Here is an 18,002-nt window from a genome sequence, read left to right on the forward strand (position 1 = left end):
GAACCTCCACTTTAAGTTCATGACTCTCTGTGACCGCTTTGCTGGTTCTTTCTGTTTTGTGTTTCAGGTGACAAGCTACCTGCTGTTGCTAAGAAGATTTACCTCAGCTGCTGAGCACTGAATTGGTGACAAATCCTTTGACGGGAAACATCTAGCCAATGAATATAACCTTTTACTTTTCTCCTGTCACTGGGCAAAGTCAGCATTTACCTCAGGTCTGTCAGATGGACTCACCTCTGGATTCTCTCCTCAGCCTTCCTTGTGGATCGTTTGACCTGCTCTCCACCCAGAATGGATATACTACTTCATGAGCTCTTTCATAGGAACTACCTACAATTTTTTTTTTAAAAGCCAGCATCTACAAATACAGCAGCTGCTGGCTTTTAAAACATGGAGACTTACCTGTCCAGGGGGCTGGACTCTATACCAGTCTATACCAGGAAGTGGTGCAAATACCTGTTTTATACAGGTATCTGCGCCCCCTCCCCCTGAAAGGTGTCAAATATGACACCGGAGGGGGGGGAGGGTTCAGAAAACTGAAGCTTCACTTTTGGGTGAACCTCTGCTTTAATTTTTTTTTAACCCAGCCCCCCCCCCCCCCGCCCCCCTCAGTTTTTCCACTGGTGACAGCTGTATCATCGCTTACATCTGTGGGCCCTGGGCCCTTGTACCTCTCATTCCTGAAGTGCCAGGGCTACCCGGTATACTGATGGTAATAGGTTACCTGAGGTCAGCCAGGGAACTTGTCATCCACCTGGAGGCAGACCTGGACCTGCAGAAAGACCACAGGAGTATCACATCACCACTGGGACTTGACAGAGACAAGAAGAGGAGGATGGCTGACTGAAAGCATCAGTGCACAGGTCGAGCTATCATGAAAGAATTCGCCGGACGAGGAGGCCCTACTCTTCTTCAGATGCCCATAACGCCACTGTTCCTGCCACTGTGAGCCAGGTAGGCAGCGGGCCTGAAGCTGCTACAATGGGCCGACAGCCTGATCAACATCTCTCCAACAGGACCCTCATTATCATTACCACAGGCTAGGGGTCACTGAAGGCTCTGAGGGCCGGGAATGTACACAGACCTTACTCTGTTCTGTCTGCTTCATGCTCCTCTGTGTCAGTGTCTTCCCCAAAATAAATTTATGAAGAGAGGATCCTGCCTCATATAGTTCCTCAATGCATTTATTTAGGTTATCACCTCTAGCTGTGATTCCTGAAGAATCCAATGAGTTTCATCATTTGTCAGTTCCCAAGGGTTCTTGTTCTTTATTTATCTAATTGGTGATTGATAGCCTATTCTTATTGACATACCTAAATCTACAGTATATCAAGCTCTTTTTGGGATTAGATCATTTGGTCAGATGCCCTTTTAGTCAAATCTGACATGAAATTGGTTATTCTCTGCTTTTGGTCAGGAGCCTGTAACTCCCTGGTCATTCTCTTCTTGCTTCATCTCAAATGTATTTTCTTCATAAGCAGCATGAAGATTCAATAGTGAAGCATTGGAAGGCTTTTGGTGAAGCTACATGATCCCCTATGTGGCTCAGCCACAGAGATCTGCATTCCCCAGGGGACCCCTAAATTAAAAAAAATAATATATTTTTTAATATATTTTTATTTTATTTATTTTTTATTAAAGGGCCAATTTTTTTTTAGAGGTCCGGAGATCCCCAAGGCCCCGGATGACAACCCCCCTTTTTTTATATAAAAAAAACTTTTTTTTATATATTTCTTGATTTCTTTTATTTTTTATATATACGAAGGCATGGCAGCCCATTCAAATCAATGGGCTGCTGTGCCTGCACAAATGAGGGCCGCCTAAACACATATATGTGAGCCAGCCAGGCCCAAAATAAGCTGGAGGGGGGCCCAAAAAAAATGTTTGCCCAGGGCCCAAACCATATTAAAGACGGCCCTGCTGGTAGGAAGTTTTTTTTCTCAAAGCCAAAGTCCAGTGAGCTTGGGGAAAGTGATCCCCTGGTCTTCCAGTTTGATGCGATCGCGTGCACAAGTGTCAGCACAGGGATTTGTGATGGGGGCCAGAATCTGCTATCGAGGGGGTCTGTGATGGAGGGGCAAGTCTGTGAATGGGGGTCAGTCTGTGATGGGGGTCAGTCTGTGATGGGGGATCTGAGACAAGGCGCCTATGACGTGCACAGGAGGTTGAAATGTGGAGGATATCATGTGGAGACATAGCACCAATATGACACTCGGACCTCCGCTAGAAGACAATTTTTCTGACCGGACCCCCATAAATTTTAAAGAGCCTCGGAAACGACCGAAAAGGCAAACCTCGGAAAGACTTTGTTCCAGAGATTTGCAGAGGTCAGCCAAGCTGTCCTTTGGCCTTTCCGTGCATTTCTGATCGGCGCCGTTCGGCACCGCTCGGCTCCGGTGCCCCCCCACCCCAGGCCAAATGCGGTATTGGTATTGTACAGCGCTTTGGCCTGAATCGTGCTCGTTTTCGCAAACGAGTTACGATTTTTAAAAATACAGTTTTGTATCGAAACACTCATTAACCTCGTTAACCGCGTTACTCGAAGTTCCACTGTATTCGTCAAAAATAAATAAAAGTCCCGAAATCTATCCCATAGTTTGTACACACGATAATTTTTGTGCAAACCAATCAATATACACTAATTGAGAATTTTTGCCAAAAATATGTAGCAGAATACTAATTGGACTAAGTTGATGAAGAAATTTGATTTTTTACATATTTTTATTGCAAATGTTTTACAGCTGAAAGTAAAAAAATGTATATATTATTTTTTTCTACATTGTTGCTCTATTTTTGTTTATAGTGCAAATAAAAACCGCAAAGGCGATCAAATACCACCAAAAGAAAGCTCTATTTGTGGTAAAAAAAAAAAGGACATTAATTTTGTTTGGGTACAGCTTCGCACAATTGTCAGTTTACCACTTCATTACTGGGCACATATACCCCTTCCTGACCAGGTGAAATTTCAGCTTGTGGCACTGCGTCACTTTAACTGACAATTGCGCGGTCGTGCGACGTGGCTCCCAAACAAAATTGACGTCCTTTTTTCCCCACAAATAGAGCTTTCTTTTGGTGGTATTTGATCACCTCTGCGGTTTTTATTTTTTGCGCTATAAACAAAAATAGAGCGACAATTTTGAAAAAAAAACAATATTTTTTACTTGTTGCTATAATAAATAGCCCATTTTTTTTAAAAAACATTTTTTTTCTCAGTCTAGGCGATACGTATTCTTCTACATATTTTTTGGGAAAAAAAATGCAAGAAGCGTCTGGTTTGCGCAAAAGTTATTGCGCTTACAAAATAGGGGACAGAATTATTATTATTTTTTTATTTATTTTTTTTACTACTAATAGCGGCGATCAGCATTTTTTTTGTGACTGCGACATTATGGCAGACACATCGGACACTTTTGACACATTTTTGGCGCCATTCACATTTATACAGCGATCAGTGCTATAAATATGCACTAATTACTGTATAAATGTGACTGGCATGGAAGGGGTTAACACTAGGGGGTGAGGAAGGGGTTAAATGTGTACCCTAAATTGTGTTCTAACTGTAGGTGGAGGGGGGGTGACCGATCTATGACCCTATGTACAAGGGACACAGATCGTTCTCCTCTCTCCCCTGACAGGACATGGATCTCTGTGTTTACACACAGAGCTCCACGTCTTGTCCCCGCCGATCCCGAGTCAATGGCGGACATCACAGCCGCCAGGCACTCGCATCGGCATCTCAGCGATGCAGCGAGCACGTGCGTGCCGCCGTCGGATGTGCGCGCGCCCGCGCCGCTGGATGCGCGCGCAGGCCGTGTTTTTACGGCCTGTTAGAGATTCAGAACCACCCCGCGGCCGTATAAAGTCGTACGGCTGTCGGGTAGTGGTTAAAGTAACGCAGTACCGATTTAAAAAAAAATGGCCTGGTCATTAGGGGGTAAATCCTTTCGGGCTGAAGTGGTTTAACCCAATAAAGGGACCGCAGCCTAAACATTTCCACAATCCTTGTTGTGTGTTTATTTTATTATTTAGGTATGTTCTTATGGTATGATGGGTGTTTATGGGGTGTACAATCCCATACACACACACACACACACAAAACACGCAGTCCTGAGAATCACTAGATTGATGCACCTTCTCCCCGGGTGTCTTGATAATACGTAGAAAAAAAAGAAAATAAAAAAAACAACTCTTTTACATTAGTGATCTCCCCTCTACACACATGGCAACAATTTTAAAGGGTATAACAACAGTTATAAGTCCACTAAGTTGAGCATAGACCATATATTTTTATGTGTTTCAGAAAAGAACTGTTTCCTTCCTCAGAAAACGTGGGTCTGCGTCACTTTTTTCACTGCACTTGTGTCATGCAGGATTGATACGTATTCTACAGAAGTCATTCATTGTATCGTTTTGAGAGAAAAGATACAGACGAGCCTGAGTTTTATGTGTGTAATCTAGTAATGCAAGAGAGTCTCTGTCAGCTGTTTCTAAGGAGATATTCATAGAATGTCTTGTACTTTTTAGAGGTTCTCTGATTGGGTGAAGTGGAGATTGTGACATCACTGCCTATCCTCTCCACTTAATACAATCAGAAAATACGTTGAATTCCTGGAAAACTGCAAGGCATTAAATAAATTGCTTTGGTGCTGAGTGTGAGAGCTCTGTGGTCAGTGTGCTGAGGGAAAGCCACGTGTACAAAACCCAAGCAGGACCCCAAAGCAGCTCTGACTAATACAGTGACTGCTAGCTTCCCTAGCAGCCTATCAGATATGAGTCTCACTATATCACCAAAAGTATTGGGACATCTGCCTTTACACACATGGGGCTAGATTCAGCATTGATTTACGCCGGCGTATCTATAGATATGCCGCGTAAATTCAAAGCTGCACCGGCGCATCTTCTTTCTGTATTCAGAAAGCAAGATACGCCGACATTAGCCTAAGATGCGACTGGCGTAAGTCTCTTACACCGTCATATCTTAGGGTGCATATTTACGCTGGCCGCTAGGTGGCGCTTCTGTCGTTTTCGGCGTAGAATATGCAAATGACCTAGATACGCCCATTCACAAATTTACGTACGCTGTTTACATTAGGTTTTTTTCGGCGTAAGCTTGCTCCTGCTATTATGAGGCGTACGCAATGTTAAGTATGGATGTCGTTGCCGCGTCGAATTTTGAATTTTTTACGTTGTTTGCGTAAGTCGTTCGCGAATAGGGCTGGACGTAATTTACGTTCACGTTGAAACCAATGACGTCCTTGCGGCGTACTTTGGAGCAATGCAAACTGGGAAATTCCACGGACGGCGCATGCGCCGTTCGGGAAAAACGTCAATCACGTCGGGTCACCAAGAATTAACATAAAACACGCCCCCTCATCCTCATTTGAATTACGCGCGCTTACGCCGGCCCCATTTACGCTACGCCGCCGTAACTTAGAAGGCAAGTGCTTTCTTAATACAGCACTTGCCTCTCTAACTTACGGCGGCGTAGCGTAAATACGATACGATGCGCCGCCGTAACAATGCGCGCCCCTACCTGAATCTAGCACATGAACTTTTTTATGACATCCCAGTCTTGGTCCATAGGGTTCAATATTGAATTGGCCCGCCCTTTGCAGCTATAACAGCCTCAACTCTTCTGGGAGGGCTGCAGGGCCAATCCTAGGGTCACAGAAGCCTGGGTGCAGAAATATTTCTGGCACCCCCACATGGGCGTGGTCATCTTACTAACTCCCCTCCTTTACACATGTTTCCATGGCTATGACTCAAACACAGAGATGCTCCCCTAAGAAGTCTTCATTAGTGTCCCCCATCAGAGTCCCCCCCAGCAGGTGTCCCCCATCAGAGCCTCCCCACAGCAAGTGTCCCCCATCAGAGCCCCCCACAGCAGGTGTCCCCCATCAGAGCCCCCCCCACAGCAGGTGTCCCCATCAGAGCCCCCCCACATCAAGTGTCCCCATAGATCAGTACCTGTCCAATAGATCCCTGTAGCTCGGGCGCGCTGGGAGCAGAAGCACATTACAGGGGGCGGGGCATACGTGGCATCTTTGGTTACTTGGAGGGTGGCACTCGGAGAGCATTTCTGGGAGTGCACGGGATGATTGGCAGCAGCTCCGGCCAACTCAGAAGCCTCTCATCACACCGCCTATGGCAGAAGAGTCGACACACGCAGAGGGGGCGGGGCAGAGAGGAGACTGCTCCACGCACACCGGACAGAATTAATTAGTGGAGCTAAGTGCTCTACGCTGTGTACGTGTTTTGGTACTAGCTGTGGTGCCCAGCCTGGATTCTGGGGTCAGCGGGAGGTATGTGCTCTTGTCAGTTGCCAGCGGAGAGAACAAGCGGGATAGGGAACCGCAGCACCCGCTACATGCGCTCCGCCTCTGGACACAGACAAGGAGGAGGGAGGGGAGCATTTTGGAGCTTCGGCGCTCCCACCTCTGTGGCGCCTGGGTGCAGAGCACCCCGCGCACCCTGCCTAGGATCGGCCCTGGAGGGCTGGCCACAAGGTTTAGGAGTGTGTCTATGGGAAGGAGATTTTGAAGACGCTTTGAAGCACCACTAAACCGACATGGGGTATCGTTTTTGAAGCGAAGCCAAAGCAAAGCAAACACAAGGTGCGAACAGGACTGTAAGCTAACCATTTTATTTAGTGACAGGGGCTTTGACTGGCATTCAGAGAGCTTTAACAAAGCTTGTCCGAAGCCTTGTTTTAAAGCAAGTGTAAACTAGCCCTTACTATAACTATTCTTAAAAATTTCTCCTGCCCCCTCCTCTTACCTATGCCTTTTAACCTGCATAAAAAAATCGGTGTACTACGCTAATGCGAGTGAGTGAGTGAGTAACTTGTATAGCGCAGCAAATGCGAACTTAATCGCCTCAAGGCGCTTCCATCCAGAGTCGTACCGGTCCTTCAGAAGAGTTGGGTCTTTAGTTTTTTCCTAAAGGCCGGATGGTTTTCCTCCAAGCGGATGGTAGTGGATGCCAATGTATATGTTTGTTTTCTATATTTGACCTCTGTACCTTCTTGGAATGTTATTGTAATTATGTTGCATGAGATGTTTTGTTCTTTTTCAGTCTTAATTTTTTATCGCTCACATAATTGTACCTCCCTTATTTTGTAAAAACAATTAAATGAATGGAAAATAAAAAGATCTGTGTACTTACCTATTTTTAAACTGCTCTGGTCATGTGATCCTGCAGCTTCCCTGTATCAGTGAGGGGCTGCTGCAGGGGAGAGGGAGGAGCATTGGCAATGGCTAAGCTATTGGAGTATATGGGTGACAACACAACCCCCCCTCTTCTCTAAGGCAAGGTTCCCATCTCTTCCCATCTCTGCAGCTAGGGAATGCACTTGAAATTGCACTTGTTCCTGACCCACAGAGGAACACGCTACACTTTAGCAGATATGCAGGAGTGCCATTATTTAAAAAAAAAAGAAAGGAAAAGCAAGCGCCAGGTATACAATAGGGATGAGCAGGGTGACAAAGGCCCTCCCTTATGTGAATGTGCTCCCTCTCCCCTCCGCCTCTCTCCTGCTCTGGACATCAGATCAGCACATGCTGGGTGAGAGGAGAGCGCCTCCTGTCTGCATAAGCCTGCCAACCTCACCCTGCAGCCACACTGCCTGGACTACAACCCACTCCTCCATGGGTAGCAGAGGGGGAATGATGAGGTTATCCCTCTCCTAATCTTACCTCCCACATTCAGAGGATGGGAGAGGAGGGGCCCCGACACACACACACAAAAAGGTGAACCGAGGATAGACAGAGGGAGCCACCTTACAATGAGGGATCACCCAGATAGGGGGAGGAGGGGGCTCACTGCTCCTTCAGACAGAGGTGTGCTGTGTATGGAGGCTCACCATGTATGAAGACAGAGGTGCTGTATATGGCGGACCATCATGTATATAGACAGAGGGGTGCTGTGTATGGAGGCCCATCATGTATATAGATGGAGGTGTGCTGTGTATGAAGGACCATCATGTATATAGATGGAGGTGTGCTGTGTATGGAGGCCCATCATGTATATAGATGGAGGTGTGCTGTGTATGGAGGACCATCATGTATATAGACAGAGGTGTGCTGTGTATGGAGGACCATCATGTATATAGATGGAGGTGTGCTGTGTATGGAGGCCCATCATGTATATAGATGGAGGTGTGCTGTGTATGGAGGCCCATCATGTATATAGATGGAGGTGTGCTGTGTATGGAGGACCATCATGTATATAGATGGAAGTGTGCTGTGTATGAAGGACCATCATGTATATAGACAGAGGTGTGCTGTGTATGGAGGACCATCATGTATATAGATGGAGGTGTGCTGTGTATGGAGGCCCATCATGTATATAGATGGAAGTGTGCTGTGTATGGAGGACCATCATGTATATAGACAGAGGGGTGCTGTGTATGGAGGACCATCATGTATATAGATGGAGGTGTGCTGTGTATGGAGGCCCAACATGTATATAGACAGAGGGGTGCTGTGTATGGAGGACCATCATGTATATAGATGGAAGTGTGCTGTGTATGGAGGACCATCATGTATATAGACAGAGGTGTGCTGTGTATGGAGGCCCATCATGTATATAGATGGAAGTGTGCTGTGTATGAAGGACCATCATGTATATAGACAGAGGGGTGCTGTGTATGGAGGACCATCATGTATATAGATGGAAGTGTGCTGTGTATGAAGGACCATCATGTATATAGACAGAGGTGTGCTGTGTATGGAGGCCCATCATGTATATAGATGGAAGTGTGCTGTGTATGGAGGACCATCATGTATATAGACAGAGGTGTGCTGTGTATGGAGGCCCATCATGTATATAGATGGAAGTGTGCTGTGTATGAAGGACCATCATGTATATAGACAGAGGTGTGCTGTGTATGGAGGACCATTATGTATATAGATGGAGGTGTGCTGTGTATGGAGGACCATCATGTATATAGACGGAGGTGTGCTGTGTATGGAGGACCATCATGTATATAGATGGAGGTGTGCTATGTATGAAGGACCATCATGTATATAGATGGAGGTGTGCTGTGTATGGACCCCCATCCATAGATGGAGGTAAATGGTGTATGGAGGACCATGATGAGGGGATGTGAGCAGGCAGCAGACATTAAAGGTGATGTATGATGATGTGATGAGTATGGAGGACCATCATGTGTATAGATGGAGGTAAATGGTGTGTGAAGGACCATGATGATAGGATGTGATCAGGCAGCAAACATTAGAGGTGATGTATGATGATGTGAAGAGTATAGAGGACCATGATGGGAGGGTGTGAGCAGGCAGCAACCATTAGAGGGGATGTATGATGATGTGATGTGTATGGAGGACCATGATGAGTAGGCAGCAGACATTAGAGGAGATGTATGATGATGTGATGAGGATGGAGGACCATGATGAGCAGGCATCAGACATTAGTGGTTAGGTATGATGATGTGATGAGGATGGAGGACCATGATGAGCAGGCAGCAGACATTAGAGGAGATGTATGATGATGTGATGAGGATGGAGGACCATGATGAGCAGGCAGCAGACATTAGAGGTTAGGTATGATGATGTGATGAGGATGGGGGACCATGATGAGCAGGCAGCAGACATTAGAGGAGATGTATGATGATGTGATGAGGATGGAGGACCATGATGAGCAGGCAGCAGACATTAGAGGAGATGTATGATGATGTGATGAGGGTGGAGGACCATGATGAGCAGGAAGCAGACATTAGTGGAGATGTATGATGATGTAATGAGGATGGAGGACCATGATGAGCAGGCAGCAGATATTAGTGGTTAGGTATGATGATGTGATGAGTATGGAGGACCATGATGAGCAGGCAGCAGACATTAGAGGAGATGTATGATGATGTGATGAGGATGGGGGACCATGATGAGCAGGCAGCAGACATTAGAGGAGATGTATGATGATGTGATGAGGATGGAGGACCATGATGAGCAGGCAGCAGACATTAGAGGAGATGTATGATGATGTGATGAGGATGGGGGACCATGATGAGCAGGCAGCAGACATTAGAGGAGATGTATGATGATGTGATGAGGATGGAGGACCATGATGAGCAGGCAGCAGACATTAGAGGAGATGTATGATGATGTGATGAGGATGGAGGACCATGATGAGCAGGCATCAGACATTAGTGGTTAGGTATGATGATGTGATGAGGATGGAGGACCATGATGAGCAGGCAGCAGACATTAGAGGAGATGTATGATGATGTGATGAGGATGGAGGACCATGATGAGCAGGCAGCAGACATTAGAGGTTAGGTATGATGATGTGATGAGGATGGAGGACCATGATGAGCAGGCATCAGACATTAGTGGTTAGGTATGATGATGTGATGAGGATGGAGGACCATGATGAGCAGGCAGCAGACATTAGAGGAGATGTATGATGATGTGATGAGGATGGAGGACCATGATGAGCAGGCAGCAGACATTAGAGGTTAGGTATGATGATGTGATGAGGATGGAGGACCATGATGAGCAGGCAGCAGACATTAGAGGAGATGTATGATGATGTGATGAGGATGGAGGACCATGATGAGCAGGCAGCAGACATTAGAGGAGATGTATGATGATGTGATGAGGATGGGGGACCATGATGAGCAGGCAGCAGACATTAGAGGAGATGTATGATGATGTGATGAGGATGGAGGACCATGATGAGCAGGCAGCAGACATTAGAGGAGATGTATGATGATGTGATGAGGGTGGAGGACCATGATGAGCAGGAAGCAGACATTAGTGGAGATGTATGATGATGTGATGAGGATGGAGGACCATGATGAGCAGGCAGCAGATATTAGTGGTTAGGTATGATGATGTGATGAGTATGGAGGACCATGATGAGCAGGCAGCAGACATTAGAGGAGATGTATGATGATGTGATGAGGATGGAGGACCATGATGAGCAGGCAGCAGACATTAGAGGAGATGTATGATGATGTGATGAGGATGGAGGACCATGATGAGCAGGCAGCAGACATTAGAGGAGATGTATGATGATGTGATGAGGATGGAGGACCATGATGAGCAGGCAGCAGACATTAGAGGAGATGTATGATGATGTGATGAGGATGGAGGACCATGATGAGCAGGCAGCAGACATTAGTGGTTAGGTATGATGATGTGATGAGGATGGAGGACCATGATGAGCAGGCAGCAGACATTAGTGGTTAGGTATGATGATGTGATGAGGATGGAGGACCATGATGAGCAGGCAGCAGACATTAGAGGAGATGTATGATGATGTGATGAGGATGGGGGACCATGATGAGCAGGCAGCAGACATTAGAGGAGATGTATGATGATGTGATGAGGATGGGGGACCATGATGAGCAGGCAGCAGACATTAGAGGAGATGTATGATGATGTGATGAGGATGGAGGACCATGATGAGCAGGCAGCAGACATTAGAGGAGATGTATGATGATGTGATGAGGATGGAGGACCATGATGAGCAGGCAGCAACCATTAGAGGGGATGTATGATGATGTGATGTGTATGGAGGACCATGATGAGCAGGCAGCAGACATTAGAGGAGATGTATGATGATGTGATGAGGATGGAGGACCATGATGAGCAGGCATCAGACATTAGTGGTTAGGTATGATGATGTGATGAGGATGGAGGACCATGATGAGCAGGCAGCAGACATTAGAGGAGATGTATGATGATGTGATGAGGATGGAGGACCATGATGAGCAGGCAGCAGACATTAGAGGTTAGGTATGATGATGTGATGAGGATGGAGGACCATGATGAGCAGGCATCAGACATTAGAGGAGATGTATGATGATGTGATGAGGATGGAGGATCATGATGAGCAGGCAGCAGACATTAGAGGAGATGTATGATGATGTGATGAGGATGGAGGACCATGAGCAGGAAGCAGACATTAGTGGAGATGTATGATGATGTGATGAGGATGGAGGACCATGATGAGCAGGCAGCAGATATTAGTGGTTAGGTATGATGATGTGATGAGGATGGAGGACCATGATGAGCAGGCAGCAGACATTAGTGGTTAGGTATGATGATGTGATGATGGAGGACCATGATGAGCAGGCAGCAGACATTAGAGGAGATGTATGATGATGTGATGAGGATGGGGGACCATGATGAGCAGGCAGCAGACATTAGAGGAGATGTATGATGATGTGATGAGGATGGGGGACCATGATGAGCAGGCAGCAGACATTAGAGGAGATGTATGATGATGTGATGAGGATGGAGGACCATGATGAGCAGGCAGCAGACATTAGAGGAGATGTATGATGATGTGATGAGGATGGAGGACCATGATGAGCAGGCAGCAGACATTAGAGGAGATGTATGATGATGTGATGAGGATGGGGGACCATGATGAGCAGGCAGCAGACATTAGAGGAGATGTATGATGATGTGATGGGGATGGAGGACCATGATGAGCAGGCAGCAGACATTAGAGGAGATGTATGATGATGTGATGAGGATGGAGGACCATGATGAGCAGGCAGCAGACATTAGTGGTTAGGTATGATGATGTGATGAGGGTGGAGGACCATGATGAGCAGGCAGCAGACATTAGAGGAGATGTATGATGATGTGATGAGTATGGAGGACCATGATGAGCAGGCAGCAGACATTAGAGTAGATGTATGATGATGTGATGAGTATGGAGGACCATGATGAGCAGGCAGCAGACATTAGTGGTTAGGTATGATGATGTGATGAGGATGGAGGACCATGATGAGCAGGCAGCAGACATTAGAGGAGATGTATGATGATGTGATGAGGATGGAGGACCATGATGAGCAGGCAGCAGACATTAGAGGAGATGTATGATGATGTGATGAGGATGGAGGACCATGATGAGCAGGCAGCAGACATTAGAGGAGATGTATGATGATGTGATGAGGATGGAGGACCATGATGAGCAGGCAGCAGACATTAGAGGAGATGTATGATGATGTGATGAGGATGGAGGACCATGATGAGCAGACATTAGAGGAGATGTATGATGATGTGATGAGGATGGAGGACCATGATGAGCAGACATTAGAGGAGATGTATGATGATGTGATGAAGATGGGGGACCATGATGAGCAGACATTAGAGGAGATGTATGATGATGTGATGAGGATGGAGGACCATGATGAGCAGACATTAGAGGAGATGTATGATGATGTGATGAGGATGGAGGACCATGATGAGCAGGCAGCAGACATTAGAGGAGATGTATGATGATGTGATGAGGATGGAGGACCATGATGAGCAGGCAGCAGACATTAGAGGAGATGTATGATGATGTGATGAGGATGGAGGACCATGATGAGCAGGCAGCAGACATTAGAGGAGATGTATGATGATGTGATGAGGGTGGAGGACCATGATGAGCAGGCAGCAGACATTAGAGGAGATGTATGATGATGTGATGAGGATGGAGGACCATGATGAGCAGACATTAGAGGAGATGTATGATGATGTGATGAGGATGGAGGACCATGATGAGCAGACATTAGAGGAGATGTATGATGATGTGATGAAGATGGGGGACCATGATGAGCAGACATTAGAGGAGATGTATGATGATGTGATGAGGATGGAGGACCATGATGAGCAGACATTAGAGGAGATGTATGATGATGTGATGAGGATGGAGGACCATGATGAGCAGGCAGCAGACATTAGAGGAGATGTATGATGATGTGATGAGGATGGAGGACCATGATGAGCAGGCAGCAGACATTAGAGGAGATGTATGATGATGTGATGAGGATGGAGGACCATGATGAGCAGGCAGCAGACATTAGTGGTTAGGTATGATGATGTGATGAGGATGGAGGACCATGATGAGCAGACAGAGGAGATGTATGATGATGTGATGAGGATGGAGGACCATGATGAGCAGGCATCAGACATTAGTGGTTAGGTATGATGATGTGATGAGGATGGAGGACCATGATGAGCAGGCAGCAGACATTAGTGGTTATGTATGATGATGTGATGGGTGGTGAAGGTCATGTAGTGATGCCACCCTGTGCCCGCATGCTCCCCATGCAGATGAAGGCATACGATGTGTATGAATGGACTGGGTGTCAGGCATCCTGGTAGATATGAATCAATGAAGGAGCAGTGAGCCCCTCCCCCTGTTCCCCGGATGTTGGTGATCCCTTATTGTAAGGTGGAAGGGCGGCCCTTGCTGATTGTGGCTCCCTGTGTCTATCCTCGGTTCACCTTTATTTTGTGTGTGTGTGTGTGCCGGGGCCCCTCCTCCCTTCTCTCCTGCACGGGGGAGGTCTGTGAGAGGAGAGGGATGACCTCATCCTTCCCCCTCCGCCGCCCGTGGAGGAGTGGGCTGTGGTCCAGGCAGTGTGGCTGCAGGGTGAGGTTGGCAGGCTCACGCAGACAGGCGGGGCTCTCCTTTAGCCCCGCCCACCGTGCGCTGAACAGATGTGCGGAGCAGAGGAGAGGCGGAGCCGGTGGGCGGAGCGGAGAGGGAGCGCTGTGACATAAAGGAGGGCTTTTCTCTCTCCGTTCACCCCTATTATATACCCGGCGTTCGGTCTTCCTTTTTTTTTTATTCTTTTTTTTTTTGGGGGGGTGGGGGGTTCATCCCTTTAAAATCATCATGGCCGCCAAGTCGGACGGGATGCTGAAGATGAAGAAGAACGACGTCGCCTTCACCCCTCTGCAGAACTCGGATCACTCGGGCTCCGTGCAGGGCTTGGTTTCGGGTTCCCAGCCGGGATCGGGTACCGGGGACGGGGGTTGCTCGGACGGGGGTTCCCGGTGCTGCTGTAGCGGGAGAGCGGCTGTCGGTGTCGGGTCTCCTTCGCTGTGTCTGCGGCTGGGAAGGGAGCAGCAGCGGTACACCGTCTGGGATGGTCTGTGGATCCTGGCCGCCGTCACCGTGTACCTGGCCGATGTGGGCAGTGACATCTGGCTGTCCGCCGATTACTATGTGCGGGGTCAGCGCTGGTGGTTCGGGCTGACCTTGTTCTTCGTGGTGCTCGGCTCCCTCTCCGTCCAGGTCTTCAGCTTCAGGTGGTTCGCTCATGATTTCAGCACCGAGAACAGCTCCCAGTGCACGCCGGTGGAGGGCAAGGCGGCCGGGGGAGCCGCTAATACCGGAACCGGAGGAGGGGGAGGGGAGCTGGACCGACCCGCCACCCCACAGAGACAACCTTCCACCGCCAGCAACAAACCCAACACCCCGGCCAGCACCCCCCGGCCAGCACCCGGACAGTCCGCCTCCTGCTCCTTCTGTATCTGGACCCTCCAATCACTCATCCATATCCTACAGCTGGGACAGCTCTGGAGGTAACTAGACTCTGCTGCCTGAATGCTGCCTGAATGGATGAGCCTCATTGTGTGTGTGTGTGTGATTACCTGTATACACAGATGTGTCCTCCTCCTTATAGGTGTTCCTTCATCTGGAAATGTCAAATCAATATTGCATCTTTAAATATCAATGTGCTAACTAATATTCGCTCTATACATGTCAATCGGTGTAGACCAGCCTTTCATTAGAGGTCCCTTCCCCAGTCACAGATTTCTACCTCTCCCAGAACTTCCCACTGACAAATGTCATCTTTGTAGCCATTTGTAAGAGAGAGATTCTTCCCAAAGATCACCAGTATAGGCAGAATCCTTCCTGATGACCCCAAATAGAAGAATTCTTCCCAATGACCCCAAATAGAAGAAGAATCCTTCCTGATGACCCCAAATAGAAGAATCCTTCCTAATGACCCCAAATAGAAGAAGAATCCTTCCTGATGACCCCAAATAGAAGCAGAATCCTTCCTAATGACCCCAAATAGAAGCAGAATTCTTCCTAATGACCCCAAATAGAAGAAGAATCCTTCCTGATGACCCCAAATAGAAGAAGAATCCTTCCTAATGACCCCAAATAGAAGCAGAATTCTTCCTAATGACCCCAAATAGAAGAAGAATTCTTCCTGATGACCCCAAATAGAAGAAGAATCCTTCCTAATGACCCCAAATAGAAGCAGAATTCTTCCTAATGACCCCAAATAGAAGAAGAATTCTTCCTGATGACCCCAAATAGAAGAAGAATTCTTCCTGATGACCCCAAATAGAAGCAGAATTCTTCCTGATGACCCCAAATAGAAGAATAATCCTTCCTGATGACCCCAAATAGAAGCAGAATTCTTCCTAATGACCCCAAATAGAAGAAGAATCCTTCCTAATGACCCCAAATAGAAGAAGAATCCTTCCTAATGACCCCAAATAGAAGCAGAAGTCTTCTTAATGAACCCTAATAGAAGCAAAATTGTCCCTGATGACCCCAAATATAAGCAGAATTCTTCCTAATGACCCCAAATATAAGAAGAGTTCTTCCTAATGACCCCAAATAGAAGCAGAATCCTTCCTGATGACCCCAAAACGAAGCAGAATCCTTCCTGATGACCCCCAAATAGAAGAAGAATCCTTCCTAATGACCCCAAATAGAAGCAGAATTCCTCCTAATGACCCCAAATTAGAAGAATCCTTCCTAATGACCCCAAATAGAAGAAGAATCCTTCTCGATGACCCAAAATAGAAGCACAATTTACCCTAATGACCCCAAATTTAAGTATAATTTTCCCAATGACCCCAAATAGAAGCACAATTCTTCCTAATGACCCCACATAGATAAAATAATTATTCCTAATGACCCCAAATATAAGCAGAATTATTCCTAATGATCCCAAATAGAAGCAGAATTTACCCTAATGACCCCAAATAGAAGCCGAATTCTTCCTAATGACCCCAAATAGAAGAAGAATCCTTCCTAATGACCCCAAATAGAAGCAGAATGCTACCTGATGACCCCAAATAGAAGAAGAATCCTTCCTAATGACCCCAAATAGAAGCAGGATTCTTCGTAATGACCCCAAATAGAAGAAGAATTATTCGTAATGACCCCAAATATAAGCAGATTCCTCCCTAATGACCCCAAATTTAAGTATAATTGCTCCCAATGACCCCAAATAGAAGAAGAATTCTTCCTGAAGTCCCAAAATATAAGCTGAGTTCTTCATAATGGCACAAAATATAAGCAGAATTCTTCCTGCCGACCCCAAATATAAGAGGTCCATTCCACAGTTAGAGATTTCTTCCTCTCCCAGAAGTTCCCATTGACAACTGTCATCTTTGTAGCCATTCATAAGAGAGAGATTCTTCCCAAAGATCACCCCGTATAAGCAGAATTCTTCCTAATGACCCCAAATAGAAGCAACATTCTTCCTAATGACCCCAAATATAAAGAGTTCTTCCTAATGACCCCCAAATGTAAGCAGAATCCCTCCTGATTACCCCAAATATAAGCAGAATTCTTCCTGATGACCCCAAGTAGAGGGAGCATTTTTCCCAATGGACACCAATGTAAAAGGAGTATTCTTCCCTTTGACCATCAGTTTAAAAGGGCACTCCTCCCAATGACGCAGAGAATTAGTACACCACCAATGTAAAGAGAATTCCTCCCAGTGACCCCAAATATAAGAAGCATTCTTCCCAATTAGCCCCAATGTATGGAACATTCTTCCATATGGCTAAAAGCTCCTTACATTTTCCCCAAAGACCACCAATGTCAAGAGCATTCTTCCCTTTGAACATCAATTAAAGGAGCACTCTTCCCAATGACTCCAAGTATAAGAAGTATTCTTTCCAAAGACCACCAATGTAAGGAAAAATCCTCCCAGTGACCCCAAATATAAGAAGCATTCTTCCCAATTAGCCCCAATGTATGGAAGCTTCTTCCATATGTCTAGAAATAGGAGGAGCATTTTTCCCAATGACCACCAATGTAAGTAAGGAGCATTCTTACCTCTGAACATCAATAAAGGAGCACTCCTCCCAATGACCCCAAGTATAAGGAGCATTCTTCCCAATGACCTTAAATATAAGGAGTGTTCTTCCCAAAGGCCACCAATATAAGCGGGATTCTTCCCAATGACCCCAAATATAAAACGACCTCTTCCCTTTTAC

At 46.6% G+C, this 18,002-nt stretch overlaps 1 protein-coding gene across 1 annotated transcript in view; it reads left to right on the top strand.

The window, feature by feature from the left end:
• Positions 1-14,458: 14,458 nt before the first annotated feature.
• XKR4 (XK related 4) overlaps positions 14,459-18,002 on the top strand; it is a 394,969-nt gene continuing 391,425 nt past the window's right edge. Inside the window, exon 1 of the mRNA XM_040354210.1 lies at positions 14,459-15,332. Within this exon, the coding sequence (XP_040210144.1) occupies positions 14,641-15,332 (692 nt within the window). The 5' untranslated portion in view covers positions 14,459-14,640. The remainder of the gene's footprint in view (positions 15,333-18,002) is intronic.

This window comes from Rana temporaria, chromosome 5 (genome assembly GCF_905171775.1).
Source record: "Rana temporaria chromosome 5, aRanTem1.1, whole genome shotgun sequence".
Lineage (NCBI taxonomy): Eukaryota > Metazoa > Chordata > Amphibia > Anura > Ranidae > Rana > Rana temporaria.